Source organism: Rattus norvegicus, chromosome 1 (assembly GCF_036323735.1).
Source record: "Rattus norvegicus strain BN/NHsdMcwi chromosome 1, GRCr8, whole genome shotgun sequence".
NCBI lineage: Eukaryota > Metazoa > Chordata > Mammalia > Rodentia > Muridae > Rattus > Rattus norvegicus.
In genome coordinates, this window is record NC_086019.1 from 119278629 (window position 1) to 119298164 (window position 19536).

The following is a 19536-nucleotide window of genomic DNA, read 5'->3' on the forward strand; positions in this document are numbered from 1 at the left end:
CTTTTGGAGTCATTTTACTGTAACATTCCATTAAAAAGAAAACAGTAGTATTTGGTTGCCTCTGGGTTCCTGGGCTATCTGATCTCAGGTTCTTAGTCCTACAAGCAATGTTAGATACAAGTTTAGCTCATAGAGTTGGTCTTAACTCAAATTGAATATTGGTTACCCCTACCAGCTTTGTGCCACTATTGCACCAGCTTATCTTGCAAGCAGATCACTCTTGTAGATCAAAGGACTTGTAAATGGGTTAATGTTACCTTTCTCCTTTGGTATAGTACAAAGTACATACTATGAATAGGATTTTGTCATTACCTTTAATGCTTCAGCTGTTAAGTCAAGAGACTCAGAATCCTATTAAAATGTTTAATAATCAGTCATTATTATGTTCTCAGACTTTGGTTTTCATTTGTACTATTTTGCTATCTCATTCTGCCCAGGTTTCCCTACTTTTTTCTGGTGCTGATTATAAGGACTTTTCTCAACTGAACACACTCTGTCTCTCTGTCTTTGTCTCTCTCTCTCTCTGTCTCTCTCTCTGTCTCTCTGTCTCTGTCTCTCTCTGTCTCTCTCTGTCTCTCTCTCTCTCTCTCTCTGTCTCTCTCTCTCTCTCTCTCTCTCTCTCTCTCTCTCTCTCTCTCTCTGTGACCTGTCTTTGAGTAGAGGAAAAATATTTCCCACAATTTACATGTTGGAGAATATGTACTTCATATAGCTTGTTGCCAGCTGTTTTTTTTTTTTTTTTTTTTGCTGGTACCTCTAACAGTTCCTCAGCTCATGTGGTTATCTTAGTCTTACCTAGGGGTCTCTAATACTCAAAGGATAGGAGAGCACTTCAGAGCCAAAACTATTCATAGCAGAATGTTCCCTAGTGCCTCAATAACCATGTATTTGATCAGTAAGACTGTCTGGCATGGTGCAATTTTATTACTTTTTGAATCTTAATAGTTTTTATCTTTCTATTTTAGGTTTTTAAAAGATTGTAAAATTGTTCATATTCTCCTTTGTGTATATTTTTAAATTTAGCTCTAGTTTCTTTGCATTTGTCATAATTTATAAAATTTATTTCTAATTGCACCTTACTTTGGTCATATTTCTTCAATGTTTCTCTCCGTTAAAGTTTTCTAAATCTTTTATTTTTCAACTAGTTTTTTTCTAGCCTGTTATTTTAGAATTTTAGTTTTTACTATATGTATTTCTAACTTTCATGTCTTTATATTTTTCATCTCTTTTTGATATTTACAAAGTTCTCATGCACATACTATTTAATAAGATTGTGTGTGTGTTTTCTTTTGATCCCTATTTTTGTTTATCTTTTTTGAAAAAAATAAATTTATTACATATTTATATTGTAAAATACTATAAATTAAAATATGAAACAATACAATAGCTAATAGACTTTTAAAGATAACAATTTTTTGTTTTAATTTCTTTTTTGTATGGGTGGCTTGCTTACTTGTACTTATGCAGTATGTATATGCAGTGTCCATTAGGCTAGAAGACAGAGTCAGATCTCCTGGCACTAGAGTTGAGCCATCATGGAGGGGTTGTGAATCCAACCTGGATCCTCTTCAATAGCAGCTGGTGCTCTTAACCACCAAACAGTCTCCAGCCCTACTTCTAGAATTTTAAATGAGAAGTTTTATCATTTTTCCTACATCTTGAGGCCTTCAGCTGTATTGAAAATCTTTGCTTTTGCATGAAGTACAAATACAGTTTTTTTTAATAATGTTGTCCAGCAGGGTCACAGTTTATATTTGTAAGTATCATATATTGTACATATTTTTAAAAATAAAAGCTTTGTTTGGCTTTAGATGATTTTTGTTGTTGTTCTCTTCCATGCTTCTTCCCCATGAAAAGAATGATATACCACTTCATCAGTACATCTTCTTCAGAAAGACTTTGAAACCATAACAATCGAAATTGCCTAGTACTATGGCCACTCAAAGGGAAAGGTTCCAAATACATTGTATGTTATGTTAGAATAATTTTTGATGTAAAAGCTCAAGAATCAAATTCATTCAAAATAATATATATTCCAATTGCTATAAACATGCAAAATTCACAGCCTATTTTAGGTTTTGACAAAATAAATAAATTTTGCAGCCTTGACAAATAGGACTTCTATACAAAATAGTAATTTTCATATTCATTTGTAGAAGAATGTCTTTTTTTTTAAACTTCTATTTTGAAGACTTATAAACAGGAATTAAACAGTCAACATAAAAAAAACAAAGCAAAAGAAGAAATGGTACCTCTGGTCTTTCTTTGTTTTTTTTTTTTTTTTTTTTTTTTTTTTTTGTCTGTCACAGAAAAGATGTCTATACTAAGAAACTTAAAGTAAGTTACAAGGATAGGGGAAGAAGACCTGTTGTGTGCTATAAAAGGGAAACATGATTTCTCCATTCCAGGGAGAAAACATGTTAATAGACTAAAAGATCAGAGATCAATTAGTTCTTACTTTCTACAGTAAAATAGAGGTACTAACCAACTAGGTAACATTTTGTTTTTGTTTGGTTTGCACATACTTTCCTCCATCTTTTGGTAAATATTTCCAATAAGCTTCTTCTTTCAATCTACTGACCATATTCTCCACCCTGCAGTATTTCTCCCACCAGTCAATCACCTTGTAATTTCTTGCTTCAACTGACTCTCCTGTTACTTAAAATCTAAGTGGGACACGTGAAGTTGATGGGTGTTTTTATAATGGCTTGTTGAACCACTTAGCTCCTGATTTTGTTTGCTCTTCACCTTTCATAGGGGTGTAATTCATAATGCTACTGCCCTTTCTCTTCATCTTCCTTTTGTAGTGTTACTTCAATTCTTTTTCAGTTCATGTTAAGTTCATTGGAAATAACTCTTGTTCGTCAGTTCTTTGTGTCCCACCCCCTTTTAGCTATTTGCTCAAATATGGTTTTCATGTTCACCTTATCAGTCAATGGAATTTTTTTTTTATTTTTTGCATGCTCTGTATCCATTGCTTTATGAAAGTTTTTGGCTTTTCTTTGATTTCAAGGTCTATTAGCTGTCCTTTTTGCTTGTTCTTTTCTCTATTTCTTTTTCAGAGAATTGCTAATTTTTTTGTTTTTTTTTGTTTTTTTTTTCAAATTTGGCTTTTAAATTATTAGTGTTAATAGAACCACCAATGTGATTAATTCTTCATATTCTCTACTCAATTCAAAGATTTTAACTTTCTATCACTTCATATTTTTTGTCTTAGTTCTTCAATTTGTTGCTTGTTTTTCTCTTTCTAGTTTGTATTCCTGTTCTTTCTCTGTTAATCACCTTTTGGCTTTGATGTTTCTTCAAATTAATTTCCAGTTGCACTGGTATACAAAAATTATTTTAAACACTTGTGGAATCACCTAATATACCTATTTCTTCAACAGATCTTTCTTTTCTTCCTCTGGTCTCCCTCTCTCCCTCTTCTCCCTCTTCTCCCTCTCCCTCCTCTCCCTCCCCTCTTCCTCTCTCTCCTTCTTCTCCTTCTCTCTCCCTCTTCTTCCTCTCCCTCTCCCTCTCCTTCCTCTCCCCTCTCCCTCTTTTTCTCTCCCTCTTCTCCCTCTTCTCCCTCTCCCTCTCCTCCTCCTCTCTCTCCTTCTCCTTCTCTCTCCCTCTTCTCCCTCTCCCTCTCTCCTCCTTCTTACCCCTTCCCCCTCTCCCTCTTCTTTTCTCCTTTTGCCTTTATGTCTTGGCAAAACTTAGTTTTGAGTTTTCTAGGACTGTGTTTTTGTTTTTGTTTTTGTGTGTTTGTGTGTGCATATCAATGTTCTTTTCCTCATATACAATGTTTGTCCTAGCTTTTTAAAGAAATGTAGTTTCAAGTACACTATTCTTTAAATGCCACATTTCTTCTTCACCTGAGTCTTCCCATTTTCTGCCCTTTATTGCAGTGGTTCTTCAAGTTCTTTCTCTAGATCTTCAGAAATATATATATATATATATATATATATATATATATATATATATATATATGTACACACATTTCAAATGTTATCCCATTTCCTGGTTTCCTGTCCATAAGGCCTCATCTCACCCCCTCCCCCTTCTTCTATGAGGGTGTACCCGCATTCCCACCCGACCCCAACATTCTCCTACACTGGGGCATCGAACCTTCACAGGACCAAGGGCCTCTCCTCCCATTGATGCCTGACAAGGCCATCCTCTGCTACATAAGCAGCTGGAGCCATCAATCACTCCATGTGTCCTCTTTTGTTGGTGGTTCAGTCCCTGGGAGCCCTGGGGTTTCTGGTTGGTTGAGAGGGTTTCTGGTTCGTTGATACTCTTCTTCCTATGTGGCTGCAAACCCCTTCAGTCCTTTCCCTAGCTCCTGAATTGGGAACCCTGTTCTCAGTCCAGTGATTGGCTGCAAGCTTCCACCTATTATATTCTTAATTTTCTTAATTTTCTCTCTCTCTCTCCCTCTCTCTCTCTCTCTCTCTCTCTCTCTCTCCCTCTCTCTCTCTCTCTCTCTCTCTCTTTCTTTCTTTCTTTTCTTTGAGGGGACAATGTATATCAATTTTATTGATGAAATTCAGTATCACACATTCATATTTCTATGCCTTCTTCACTAGAATTTCTCGTTTCATATTAGAACTATTTATGGAAAGAGAGATAAATCAGCAATAAAGCTCTAAGCTGTCTTCAGAATTCTTGATTATCAAACACCATTGAATTGAATGTCACATCCAGAGCTTTCTTTATGCCTCATTCAATTATTTTCATCTAAGAAAATAGCAATATATATTGTGAAGAAATTTAACTTTCTTCATGAATTAACATTTCAGTAAATGTTTATGAATATATGTATGATTATACTTCTGAGAAACCTGTGCTGTTCTATTTTTTTATTATGTGCCTTCTAGTTGTGTTAATTTTACTTTCCTTGGATATTTTATGTATTTACATTTCAAATGTTATCTCCTTTTCCCCCTTTCCCATACCCCTTCTCCCCTCCATGTGCTTCTATGAGGATGCACCCACTTCCACTCCAACTCCCTGCTTACATGGTCATTCCTCCTCGATTCATTTGAGTTATTTCTGGTTTTCTTTCTTCATTTTAGCAAATTTACTTTTAAACCTCCTTGTCACCCTCAAGACTGAACGTTTTTGTTCTTAGACATATTTCGTTTTTGAAATATTATATTCTCTATGATGAGGCTTTGTACACTTTTATCATTGAGGGAAGTTGGGGCAGGAACCAGAGTGGTATCTCTTGCTGATTTATGCTCCTCTAACTCCCTCTTCATGTTTTTTTTAAAAAGTGAAATGATTCTGTCGTATTTACAGAAGTCTTAGATAATCTCAAACATTAATGTTGGTCTCTAATTTTCCTATCTAATTTTGCTCTGTTAACAGAGATTGTGAAGTAATAACAAAATTGTTGTTATCGATAGTCCTTTGCCTTGTATGTCTTTTATGTCTGTCTTTACTCTATCCATCATTTCACCTGTGATTGTAAAAGTGGTCATTTAAGGAAATAATTTTCTTTTATATGATCATCCTACATATGTCATTCTCTTATTTTCCTATCTTTTTCTTATCAGCAAGTATTATATTGTTACTTTAAATGAATCTATTGAAAAGGCAAAGTCAAAGTATTTGTTTGATAGAATGAAGAGTTAATGTGATATTTTTAATAATATTAGGTAAGTTTTTGTCTTCAAGTATTATGAACTCATGAATTTATTTTTAATATAGTAAATGTTTTTTACCATTAGAACTGTGAATAGTAGACGTACTACTTGGCCTCGGTGTATTTTTAAAATGATACACGACTTCAGTAAAATTTGAAATTTGCCTTATTTTGAACATTACTATCTCCTACTCTACAATAAAACATTGTTACAAGAAATTATTAGAAAATTGCATTTAGGAATAAGATTTACTATTGAATGTTATGACTGGTAGACCTTGTCAAGGAACAAACCTAGAAAGAATCTTTTAGGTATATCATCAAAATATTAACGTAGAGGTTACTTTGTAACTTTTTTGCTTGGCTACAGCTGTCACATAATATTGCAGTATAGTTTTCTATCTTCAAGGTCATTGTACCATCTAATTGTATTTTGAATACCGTCTTTTACTCATTTTATTATTCAATTATCGATCCACCTCACACCTGTCTTTTGCACAAGATCTTGCCTTGTAGCATAGTCTAGCCTAGAACTTGCCTACCTTTTGCCTCAACCTTATAAGTGCTAAATTATAGGAAATCTTTTTAGATTTCCTTTCCCTTTGCCTTTTCTTATACATTAGAGATATTGCACTTTGTGATAAATTTTCAGTATTTTCTCTACACCATTGTCCTTTATCTTTACTAATTTGGACTTTTTTTTTTTTTAACCAAGTGAAAGGTTAAAAAAAAGGTTTTATCAGTTTACTTAACAATTTGTTCCCATTATTTTACTTTGATAAGCATTTCTTGAGTTTCGATTATTTTGTTTTAGCTCCTTTCCCCTTCTCATTCCCTTCCCCATTTCTTGCTTTTTAAAAATTTCTAGACTGTTGTCAATGGAAATTTTGGATGTTTGTCAAATAAAACTGACAAGACTTTCTTCTTTGCTTACTTCATCTATGAATCATCTTTTATTTCTAAAATTGCTATCTATTTGCTTCAAAATTTGCAAGTGTTACTATTTCTGTTGGAATTTATTAATCTCTTTATTTCTGATTCATGATGCCATCGTTAAACTTTCCATGTTAGAGTTTAAGTTATTCACGACTCAATCTTTTTTACAAAATTTCATATGCCAAAAGCCTTGCTTCTCATTTGCAGGACTCTTCGTAATATTTGGACTTAAATTTCTTTTTATTATTTTTTTTATTAACTTGAGTATTTCTTATTTACATTTCGAGTGTTATTCCCTTTCCGGGTTTCCAGGCAAACATCCCCCTAATCCCTCCCCCTCCCCTTCATTATGGGTGTTCCCCTCCCCATCTTCCCCCCATTGCCGCCCTCCCCCCAACAATCACCTTCACTAGGGGTTCAGTCTTAGCAGGACCAAGGGCTTCCCCTTCCACTGGTGATCTTACTAGAATATTCATTGCTACCTATGAGGTCAGAGTCCAGGGTCAGTCCATGTATAGTCTTTAGGTAGTGGCTTAGTCCCTGGAAGCTCTGGTTGCTTGGCATTGTTGTTCATAAGGGGTCTCGAGCTCCTTTAAGCTCTTCCAGTTCTTTCTCTGATTCCTTCAACGGGGGTCCTATTCTCAGTTCAGTGGTTTGCTGCTGGCATTTGCCTCTGTATTTGCTGTATTCTGGCTGTGTCTCTCAGGAGAGATCTACATCCTGCTCCTGTCGGCCTGCACTTCTTTGCTTCATCCATCTTGTCTAATTGGATGGCTGTATATGCATGGGCCACATGTGGGGCAGGCTCTGAATGGGTGTTCCTTCAGTCTCTGTTTTAATCTTTGCCTCTCTCTTCCCTGCCAAGGGTATTCTTGTTCCCCTTTTAAAGAAGGAGTGAAGCATTCACATTTTGATCATCAGTCTTGAGTTTCATTTGTTCTAGGCATCTAGGGTAATTCAAGCATTTGGGCTAATAGCCACTTATCAATGAGTGCATACCATGTGTGTCTTTCTGTGATTGGGTTACCTCACTCAGGATGATATTTTCCAGTTCCAACCATTTGCCTACGAATTTCATAAAGCCATTGTTTTTGATAGCTGAGTAATATTCCATTGTGTAGATGTACCACATTTTCTGTATCCATTCCTCTGTTGAAGGGCATCTGGGTTCTTTCCAGCTTCTGGCTATTATAAATAAGGCTGCTATGAACATAGTGGAGCACGTGTCTTTTTTATATGTTGGGGCATCTTTTGGGTATATGCCCAAGAGAGGTATAGCTGGATCCTCAGTCAGTTCAATGTCCAATTTTCTGAGGAACCTCCAGACTGATTTCCAGAATGGTTTTACCAGTCTGCAATCCCACCAACAATGGAGGAGTGTTCCTCTTTCTCCACATCCTCGCCAGCATCTGCTGTCACCTGAGTTTTTGATCTTAGCCATTCTCACTGGTGTGAGGTGAAATCTCAGGGTAGTTTTGATTTGCATTTCCCTTATGACTAAAGATGTTGAACATTTCTTTAGGTGTTTCTCAGCCATTCGACATTCCTCAGCTGTGAATTCTTTGTTTAGCTCTGAACCCCATTTTTCATTAGGGGTATTTGTCTCCCTGCGGTCTAACTACTTGAGTTCTTTGTGTATTTTGGATATAAGGCCTCTATCTGTTGTAGGATTGGTAAAGATCTTTTCCCAATCTGTTGGTTGCCGTTTTGTCCTAACCACAGTGTCCTTTGCCTTACAGAAGCTTTGCAGTTTTATGAGATCCCATTTGTCGATTCTTGATCTTAGAGCATAAGCCATTGGTGTTTTGTTCAGGAAATTTTTTCCAGTGCCCATGTGTTCCAGATGCTTCCCTAGTTTTTCTTCTATTAGTTTGAGTGTATCTGGTTTGATGTGTAGGTCCTTTATCCACTTGGACTTAAGCTTTGTACAGGGTGATAAGCATGGATCGATGTGCATTCTTTTACATGTTGACCTCCAGTTGAACCAGCACCATTTGCTGAAAATGCTATTCATTTTCCATTTGATGGTTTTGGCTCCTTTGTCAAAAATCAAGTGCCCATAGGTGTGTGGGTTCATTTCTGGGTCTTCAATTCTATTCCATTGGTCTATCTGTCTGTCTCTGTACCAATACCATGCAGTTTTTATCACCATTGCTCTGTAATACTGCTTGAGTTCAGGGATAGTGATTCCCCCTGAAGTCCTTTTATTGTTGAGGATAGTTTTAGCTATCCTGGGTTTTTTGTTATTCCAGATGAATTTGCAAATTGTTCTGTCTAACTCTTTGAAGAATTGGATTGGTATTTTGATGGGGATTGAATTGAATCTGTAGAACGCTTTTGGTAGAATGGCCATTTTTACTATATTAATCCTGCCAATCCATGAGCTTCGGAGATCTTTCCATCTTCTGAGGTCTTCTTCAATTTCTTTCTTCAGAGTCTTGAAATTCTTATTGTACAGATCTTTTACTTGCTTGGTTAAAGTCACACCGAGGTACTTTATATTATTTGGATCTATTATGAAGGGTGTCGTTTCCCTAATTTTTTCTCGGCTTGTTTCTCTTTTGTGTAGAGGAAGGCTACTGATTTATTTGAGTTAATTGTATACCCAGCCACTTTCTGAAGTTTTTTATCAGCTTTAGTAGTTCTCTGGTGGAAGTTTTGGGATCACTTAAATATACTATCATATCATCTGCAAATAGTGATATTTTGACTTCTTCTTTTCCAATTTCTATCCCCTTGACCTCCTTTTGTTGTCTGATTGCTCTGGCTAGAACTTCAAGAAGTATATTGAATAAGTAGGGAGAGAGTGGGAAGCCTTGTCTAGTCCCTGATTTTAGTGGGATTGCTTCAAGTTTCTCTCCATTTAGTTTAATGTTAGCAACTGGTTTGCTGTATATGGCTTTTACTATGTTTAGGTATGGGCCTTGAATTCCTATTCTTTCCAGGACTTTTGTCATGAAGGGGTGTTGAATTTTTGGAGTTAAATTTTTTATCAACTACTTTTTTATATATTTTCTCCCATGGACCTGCTGTTAGTAAATATCACAGGCTAGCAAAGCGTAGTAGAGTGTTTAAAGTGGTGTTTAAACTGCTCTTTCTTTAAGACTTGGTTCTGCTTTATGTGATTCAGTGCCTTCCAGTTTTTCATGTACTTTCTTTTAAAATTAAAGTCCCTCACCACGCATATCTATCCTTTTTCAAAAAATTTGTCACTTCTGTCTTTAGAACTTTCAGTATCTACAATTTTTTGTCCTATTTTGATCCCTAACTGTGCTTATTTTGTGTATGATTTCTTTCCTTTAACTTTTGGGATTTATTACTTGATTTTTCAGAATTATTCTCAGCATATATTACAGATTTATTATACTCATGCTTTTGTTGAAGATCTTGATAGATTTTAGATTGAAGTTTTAGAAATATGAGTAGGATATTGAGCATTCAGTGATTTCTTCTGTGATTTCTAAATGCATGTACTTTTTACAATAAAGTAAACTTTAAAAAAATCACAGTTAGCAATAGGAATACAAAAATACTTTTTATGTGAAGTTTTTGAGCAAAGTGTTATATTAATAGTCATCCTATATATAGTTCTTACAAGATATAAAGTCTGGCTGATGAAAACTTACATACTAAGTATAATAATGGAATATTTGTTTACATTTTTTTCAAAATCTTTTATCAGTCCTCTTTCATAAGTTGACTAATGAATGAATTAGTGGAAGAATGGTAAATAAAATATAATTTAGAGAAGATTGGCATTTTTAATATTCCCTATTAACTTTGGCCTGAATGATGTTGTAGTGCAATGAGCTTGTTTGTAGTGAATGTTAAATTAAATCCAGTATTGTATCATTTTTCATTAGGGAGTTCTGGGAAATTGTTCATTCGTTTACAGATGAACAGAAAAGACTTTTCCTGCAGTTTACAACAGGCACAGACAGAGCACCTGTTGGAGGACTCGGAAAATTGAAGATGATTATAGCCAAAAATGGCCCAGACACAGAAAGGTAATATCAAACTCTGTACCCACTGTAAACCTTTTCACCATATTCCATACTTGCAAGCAGAGGCAACATTTAGTCTCTATATACTTATCTGATGTTATATAGAAATATTGAAGTCAGCAAACATTAGTAGAATGAATATTTTGCCTTCACAATTTGAGGTAATTTTTAAAGATTATCGAACTTAAAAATTTATTATGGAGATTACAGGAGTACATACTTTATCAAGTTGTTATGTTTTTATTTCCCCTTGTTTCATTGTTTATTAAGAAAGCCTTATAGAACAGCCTACCTTGAATGGCTACACTAAAATTTAGAGGATTGTCTGTTCCTTTAGATTATACTAGATTGTTACTCTAGAGTTAATTCATTTTGACTTTTGATTGTTTTCTTTCTCCATTAAATACTTCACTATTTTATGTTGGGACTGAACAATATGTCCTACTTAGTATGTTGACTTTGGTATACATGGACAGATATATTTTCATTACTGTTAGTTCTACATTATTTTATACATCGTGGCTCTAATTTTAATTGGTTTATATTAAATCATTATCATTGTCATTTTGCCAGCAGTATTTGTAATCTATATAAACATGCTTAACCTTTGAAATATTTAAAATCTAGGTTTGAATATTCTTTAAACTTTAGAGTAAGTTGTTTAGTGATTTCCGCTTTTAAGTGGGTTTAGTAACAGTATGTTTGTTGTGTGAAGATTTAAATGAACTTCAGTAGTAAAGTGTCTGAAACAATAGACAACATAGAGTAGAAACTCAGTAGATATAAAATGTTATTATCATCAGCACCACTTTAATATTTGCATAATTTAATAGGATAAAGATCCAACTGATCTTTGTAGCTGGACAGCACAATGTTTATGATTTATTTAATCTGTAGTTTCTCATTACAAACCATCCTAACAAGATACGCATCTAATAGGAGCATTTAACACTGAGCATATTTCTAGTGATTTATGATTTTTTTTCCTGTTTTTTCCCTTTCTCTCTATTTAGGTTACCTACATCTCATACTTGCTTTAATGTCCTTTTACTTCCGGAATATTCAAGCAAAGAAAAACTTAAAGAGAGATTGCTGAAGGCCATCACATATGCCAAAGGATTTGGCATGCTGTAAACAAAACAAAAACAAAAAGAAAAAAAGAAAAAAGTCAAAAAACTTAATAAATATAAGAGGGATAATTTGATGGTAATAGTGTCCCAGTTCAAAAAGGCTGTAAGATAGTGAACCACAGTACTCATCTATGTCTGTGCCTCCCTTCTTCATTGGGGACATTGTGGGCTGGAACAGCAGATTTCAGCTGCATATATGAACAAATCCTTTATTATTATTATAATTATTTTTTTGCGTGAAAGTGTTACATATTCTTTCACTTGTATGTACAGAGAGGTTTTTCTGAATATTTATTTTAAGGGTTAAATCACTTTTGCTTGTGTTTATTACTGCTTGAGGTTGAGCCTTTTTGAGTATTTAAAATATATATACCAACGAAACTATTCTCGCAAGGAAAACATTGCCACCATTTGTAGACCATGTAATCTTCAAGTATGTGGGTTTTTTTTTTGTTTGTTTGTTTGTTTTTTTTTTTTTTTTTTTTTTTTTTTTTTTTTTTTTTTTTTTTTGTCCCTGTATCTAAGTCAAATCAGGAACTTTTTTTTAACCATTTGCTTTTGAAACTTGAAGTTAAGGAAACAGTGTGGTGCAAGTACTGCTGTTCTAGCCCCCAAGGAGTTTTCTGTACAAAATTTTGAGAATCAATAAAGATGGAAGGGAGAATTTGGAATGTTTGAACCACAGCCCTCAGAACTTTAGTAACAGCACAACAAATTAAAACAACTCATGCCACAGTACGTTGTCTTCATGTGTCTTGCAATGAACTGTTTCAGTAGCCAATCCTTTTAGTATATGAAAGGACAGGGATCTTTTTTATTGTTGTTGTTGTTGTTGTTGTTGTTGTTGTTGTTTTTGTTGTTTAAGTTTACTGGGGAAAGTGCATCTGGCCAAATGATAGGATAGTCAAGCCTATTGCAACAAAATTAGAAAGTTTGTTGTATAAATAAGCATGTAAAAGTGCACTTAAAATGAATCTTTATTATTCCCGAGATTTTAAATAGACAATCCAAAGTCTCCCCTTCTCTTGCCATCATCTTGTTTAATCAACTATTTTTCAAGGCACTCGATCAGTGTTGCAGCATAATAGAAAGTCCAGCTACTGTGCCTTGTGTTATTTATTTACACAGTAAACAGGCCTGGAAATGAATGGAACTAGTACTCCTGAGAATTAAATTGTATATCCTCCAAATTAAAATTTACTTCAAAAGTGTTAAAGAATTCATGTCCTATATATAAAATACAAATAGGCTTAGATTGCTGGACATTTAATGTAGTTTCCCATCCCTAGTCTTTTATGTTTGTGATGTTAATTTCTTTTGTTGCATAACAAAATAAAAGAATTATGTATTTTTAACTAAGGAGAGACATACTGGTATATCATTTTACTACAAGCTACAGATATCCTGTTGAGCTTGTGCCTTGATTGTTTTCACAACTAGTACAAATCAACCTGATGTTTTAAATTGGCAGGGAATAATTAATTGTAGCTTTCAAATCATTGGAAGGGGAAAAGGATGTCTTTTAGGATTATTTTCCTTCTTGTAGTAGTTGAGGCAGAGCTATTATTTACTGTAATGCTAAATGAAACAGTGGCTTAAATACTTTAATGGGAAAAAAGAACACAGTGCGTTCCATATTGTGATAAGGTAATGTGAGGTTTTTCCTTTTTTTTCTGAGCTAGCCTTTAGAACACTGTTGTGGTATGTATGCTACCTTGATTATAGGACCCCCTAAATGTGACTATAGTCATCATAATGGGCATCTAGTCCACTGTGCTTCTTATGTATTATGAAAGTGATAAGAAGACAAATTAAGTGGGTATATTTTATAAAATAAATTCATGAAGAGATTTGTGTTCTTCAGTTCTCAAGTTTATTATCACTACAGTATTGAAGTAGTTGTGATACTATATCTGTGTGAAAGTTTTGAAATGGTAATATAGATTATCAAACAGAAGTAACATCAGTATATTTAAAAGAAAGTGAAAACAAATAAACCTAAAATGTTTTCAGAGGTAAAAATACATTCTCACTTGCTTCCTAGTCAGTTTTTCTTGGCATGTTGCCACATTATTATGGCTGCCTTTTCATCATTGCTTTTCTAGATTGTCATGGAACAATATTTCCGAGTTAAAAAAATACCTCTTGCTATAGTAGAACATTTCAAAATTACAGCATAAAAGCACAGTCTGGAGCAAAATTTTTCTGGAGACTTGGCAGCTGCAGCAAACAAATTGAGTGTCTGTACATATTGTGGTCTATAAGTTAATTGTGTGATCAAATTCATTTGTAATAACCTTACCTTTATTTGGAAGTACATCCCTGTGTAGGAACGTATATATCAAAAGAAACCTATAAATGAGGGTTCAGAGAACCGGTTCATATTGACATGTGGCACATGCATCACTGGGCAGCATCACTCCCTGTTTCCATAAGGTGGCTATGCTGAAATCAACCTCTTAAAGAATTATTTTCTCAAGAATCCATATAACCTAGAAAAAGAAGTGTTTTACTGAGGCTACTCTTTCTGATGTTCATCCTTTAACTTCTTATCCCAAGACTTATTTTTATCCTTTCTACCCTTCCCAGGCCCCCCAGAATTAAATAATTGATGATGATGATGATGATGATGATGATGATGATGATAGTAACTTCCATTTTCTTATCTTTTCTTCTCTTACTCAATGTCAGAGTGTAAAACAATCCCTGGTGTTTGGTGGGGAAAATATTTACACAATACAGACAAAGGCCTTTTTTTTTCTCTTCCCCTTTCAAATCAGAAAATTGACTTTAATAACAGTTACAAGAAGGTTTGGGTGTATGTATGTACTGCATTTCACTATGTAAAGGCTGCTAATCCAGGGATATTTCACTGAAAATATACTTGGAATGATACTAATAGTTTCCATTTGCCAGAATAAAGAACTCTTGTTTTTAACCCTTGATAGGTTGAGGTAAAGCTTCCTGAAAGGCTCACTTTTCCATCCCAACTCATAGACTCCTTGTGTGGATATTCTGCTGATTATACTTAGAATTAATTCCTCTGAACTTTCTGTTCAACCTCAGTAATTCCCAAAGATTTTTCTCTCGTTTCATATCTTGTGGGTCTCATATCTCATATCAAATCAGACCCGCATTTCTAGTACATCATCCTGGTACCTCAAAGTAAGTATAGTACAAAACAGTACCTATAAAAACAAAATTCTTAATCTTGTATCTCCTAGCCATTTTTTGTTACTACCTTTAAAACTGTCAATTTTGAGGCCTGGTGAGGTGGCTTAGTGGGTAAAGGTGATCACTATACAAAACTTGACCTGAATACTCTGCCAAGACCCTACATAAACATAGAAGGAAAGAACTCCACAAAGTTGTCCTCTGACCTTTCTACATGTACCATGTCTTTTGCTGTTCCCTACCCTCTCACAGTTTATGCATATATAGGTTGTCAGTTATTTTCTCTCAAACCTATTTAATTTTACTTTATTTCAGGGCCAAATCCTTTGATTTACTCAGGTTATTTTCCTAACTGAACTACTACTACTAATTCTTTTCATTTTTGTTTTCTGGTATGTATGGGTACTTTTCCTTCAAATAAATTGTACAGATGGATTTCAGCATACTTTCCTAGTGCCTCCTGTTCACCAGCATCCCTTTACATCCCTACTCAAAATTCCTTTACTTAGATTTTCTTTATACAACACACATATTCTTTCAGTTGGACTTTTGAAAGTACCATGCTCAAAAAGACTTCTCTCCTTAGTGTAATAGCAGCCTGCATATCCCTAGTGAATCACATTTATGGAACAGTTGAGGAGGCCTTCAGAAGTGTGTGTCCTTCCTTTTTTTCTGTGTGTTTTAGCTTTGATATTGTCCCATTATTGTTTTGCTTAAAGCATCTTCTTTTATGGAATCTGAGTAAATTCATAGTGGAAATTACCTTGTACTGATCCCTGTGTCTCTTAGGTAGTAGGCAGATACTCATTAATCAAGAAATATACACATGTTTCTTGAATAGATTTTCTGGAATCACGGTATCAGCTCCTGGAAAAAGGAGTCAGTGAGTTGGAAAAGATGAGATCATTGAAAGCAAGACAGTTTTTTAACTCTACATCTTGACTTCTGGTGTACTCTGGCAATCTAGACCACCTTCCTTATGTCACTCACACTCTCTTTTATCCCAGCAGACACGGCAACTGATACCTTAAGTCTTTCTGCTGTTGCTAACTAGCCCCTCAAATTCTCATGGAGGAATCATCTAGACTCTGTTCTCTGTAAATATGTGAGTCATATTTAACATTTTCTTGAACAGTAAAGTACAAAGTCCTGTAAATTCTGACAAGAACTTTCAGTGACTGCCAAATGCTTGTGCTCATGATCCTTCATTTTCACAAAATAGATGAGTCACTGTGACTTGAGAGGTTATAAACCTTACCAAAAGTCATACAGACAAGAAAAGGGATGACAAATGCTAAGAGGGTGGGTCCACATGACCATCTAAAATTTGTCATCTTTCTTTTGCAAAATCAAAGAACTAAATTAAACAACAAATTAAGATGCTTAAGCTGACATGCATGGAACCTGGGATCATTATCCTGATTTTCGATTACCCAATTACACATAGAAAAAATGATAGGGAAGGTAGCTGGAATACAGTACACATTGGTTGAGGTTGTAGCCTTCAGTCAAATGACTCTGAATCTTAGTATTGGCCCTGCAATTCCCTTGACTTGGATTATTCCCACTCCTACCTTATCTCTGGTTATGTGGCTTCAGTAGAATTACCTTGCAGGTGGTAACTAACATCTTGGAAAACATCCTGAGAGCAGTTCTCCCAGCATTTGCTTGTTAACTTGAGAGAGAGAGAGAGAGAGAGAGAGAGAGAGAGAGAGAGAGAGAGAGAGAGAGAGAGAGAGAGAGAGAAAATGCCTGTAATAAAGACTTATTTTGGAATAGTTGCCCTTATATCATCCAAGTCGAAGAATTGTGTTTTCCCACATCTTTGAGATAAAATCCACATAGTATAAAATTTACCATTTTAAAGTGTAAAGTTTGTGGTTACAGTATATTCACAGATTTGTGAAATTGTCTTTATATAATTCCAGAGCATTTTCATCGCTGTAAAAAGTTTTCTGTATCCATGAAGAGTGACTGCCTGTTCTTAACCCTCAACCCCTGGCAACTACTCATCTTCGTATGCTTATGAATTTGCCTATTTTGGACATCTCATGTTAATGGAGCCATACAATATGTGGCCTTTTTGTCTGTTTTGCCACCTTCCCCAAAGTAATGAGTTCAAACTACATCTGTGTTGTAGCATGTACTGGTACTGTTTCTTTTGTGGCTGAATATTGTCATATTGATATACTGTATCTTTTTTTGCTTGTTCTTTTGGTTGTGGATACTTGTGTTCTTTCTGCTTTGCATACTATGAATACTACAACTATGAACACTTTGTGTACATGTTTTCATTTCTCTTATGTCTTAAGCATCTTATGGTTTTAGTTCGTAAATTTCTGTCTTTGATCCATTTTTGCATGTGGTGCATTGTAGGGGTCCAGTTTCATTCTTTAATATGTGGATATCTAGTAGAACAATACCTAATTGTTAAAAATACTAATAATAATTTCTTTATAAATGGGCTTGGTATCCTTGTCAGAAACACATATAAAAGTGACTAATATAAATATGGCTAGTTTTGGACTCTTCAACTTTATTCCATTGTCCTGTGTGTCTCTCTTCTTGTGCCAGTACCATACTGTCTTAATTACTGTAGCTATATAGTAAGCTTTGAATTTAGGATATATTAGGTCTCTAGCTTTGTTCTACATCAAGATCATTTTACCTATTCTGAGTCCCTTGCAGTCCACTTGGATTTTAGGATTTATTTAATTTCTACATAAAAAGCATCTGTGATTTTGATAGTATTTGTGTTGAATCAATACATCAGATTGAAGTATGGTGGTATTTTAACAGTATTAAATTTTCTAATCCATAAACATGGAGTGTCTTTCCATTTATTTAGGTTTGTAATTTCCTTTAATGTTGTTCTTATAGATTTCAGTGTATACATCTTGGCTTTTTTGGGTTAAATGTTTTTCACTTGATGCTATTATAAAACAACTTTTTTTTAAAAAAAATATTTGTTTGGATTACTCATTGTACATCTAGAAAGAATTGATATTCGTGTATTAACCTTACATACCATAGCTATTCTGAACTGATTTTGTTTTTAAAATTTTTTATATAAGATTGTGCATCTGTGAATATAAATACTTTTGTTTCCTCTCCAATCTGAATTATTTTTATTTGATTTCCCTGCCTAAGTGCCCTGGCTAGCACATCCAGTATATAGAAGTAAATAGAAGTGGCAAGAGTGTACAACTTTTTCTTGTTTCTGATTGTAGTGGGAAAGCTTTAGGCCTTTCACCATTAAATATGTTGTTAGCTGTGGGATTTTCATAGATACTGCAAGTTGAGAAATATTCCATCTATTCCTACCTTACTGAGTCTTTTTTTTTTTTTAATCAAAAAAGGGTATTGAATTTTGTCAAATGCTTCTGTATCTAAAAAGGTTGTCATGTAGTTTTTGTCCTTTATTGATATGTTGTATTACATTGATGGAATTTTTGTATTGAACGAACCTTGCATTCCTGGAATAACCCCACTTGTCTATGCTACATAAACCATTTTCTATGCTGCTGGATTTGGTTTGCTAGTATTTTGTTTAGCATCTTTGCACCTATATTCATAAAAGTTTCTGGCCTGTAGTTTTCTTGTTATCTTTGTCTGGTTGCTATCAGGGTAATACTGACACTAGTCTCAAAATATACCTGGAGCTTTCCAACTGTTCTTAAATCCAGTGAGGTTAAAAATTATATATTTTGAAAGTTACTCTGTGGTCTTTAGATTCTGGATGATGTGGGAGAGTTAATTGACTCTTGAAAGGATTCCAAGGTAAGACATGCCTAAAGTGCCATTTGACAGCTGAATAAAGTGAAGTTAACACCAGTCTTGGGTTCAGGTGGGTGTTTTTCATGAGCCATACATATATCACTATTATAAGAAACTAGCCATCAACTGCTTTCTTCCTTAGTAAACCATGTACTTGGAAGCTGAGTGTCATCCATTAAACATGCTTTCATGGTATTGGAAGCATTGGAAACTAACAGCCAAGCAAGTTGAGTTTGCCCATAAGGTAAATTCTTGAAATAAAGCTATTAATATACCATTTCCCACTACTGCTTGTCATAATTCTAACAACTCGATGAGTAAGACAATATTTCCTGAAGTGTAGAAGTTCCCTAAGTACCTGTTAAAATAGGTAGGGAGGGTGTTTTGAGTTGCTATAGGAGGGCCTGAGCAGGAGGAAGACTTTTGTCTTCAATTAAGAATTGGTAATTTTAATGTTTCGCTGCTATGGACTATTTGTGCTGTTTAGTACTTGTAAAACTTAAAAAAAAAAAAACAAAACAAAAAAACAAAACAGTTTCCTGAATATGAACAGAAACATCTCAAAGCTTGAGGTTTCATCACTAGACCTAAAGACTGTGTTTAAAATAAAAGACATGTTCAGTACCCCACCAGTACTTCACTCACTTCAAATCTGCATAATTCAACAAAGCAGACCTATGCAAAGGAGTTAAGAAATAAGGAATAATAATATCTGTGACATAATTCTATGATGAAAGATTTCTGTAGTAAAGATTTTTTTTTTTTTTTTTTGGTTCTTTTTTCAGAGCTGGGGACCGAACCCAGGGCCTTGCGCTTCTTAGGTAAGCGCTCTACCACTGAGCTAAATCCCCAGCCCCTGTAGTAAAGATTTTACAACTTACAT

At 34.5% G+C, this 19536-nt stretch overlaps 1 protein-coding gene across 14 annotated transcripts in view; it reads left to right on the forward strand.

The window, feature by feature from the left end:
* Window positions 1–18469, forward strand: part of Ube3a (ubiquitin protein ligase E3A) — a 92854-nt gene extending 74385 nt beyond the window's left edge. For 10 of the 14 annotated variants that reach the window (XM_008759400.4, XM_008759401.4, XM_006229310.5 and 7 more), the window contains 2 exons: window positions 10432–10575; window positions 11586–18405. In XM_008759400.4, coding sequence (XP_008757622.1) covers window positions 10432–10575; window positions 11586–11706 — 265 coding nt within the window. In that variant the 3' untranslated portion in view covers window positions 11707–18405. 14 annotated transcript variants of the gene reach the window in all.
* The last annotated feature ends 1067 nt before the right edge of the window (window positions 18470–19536 follow it).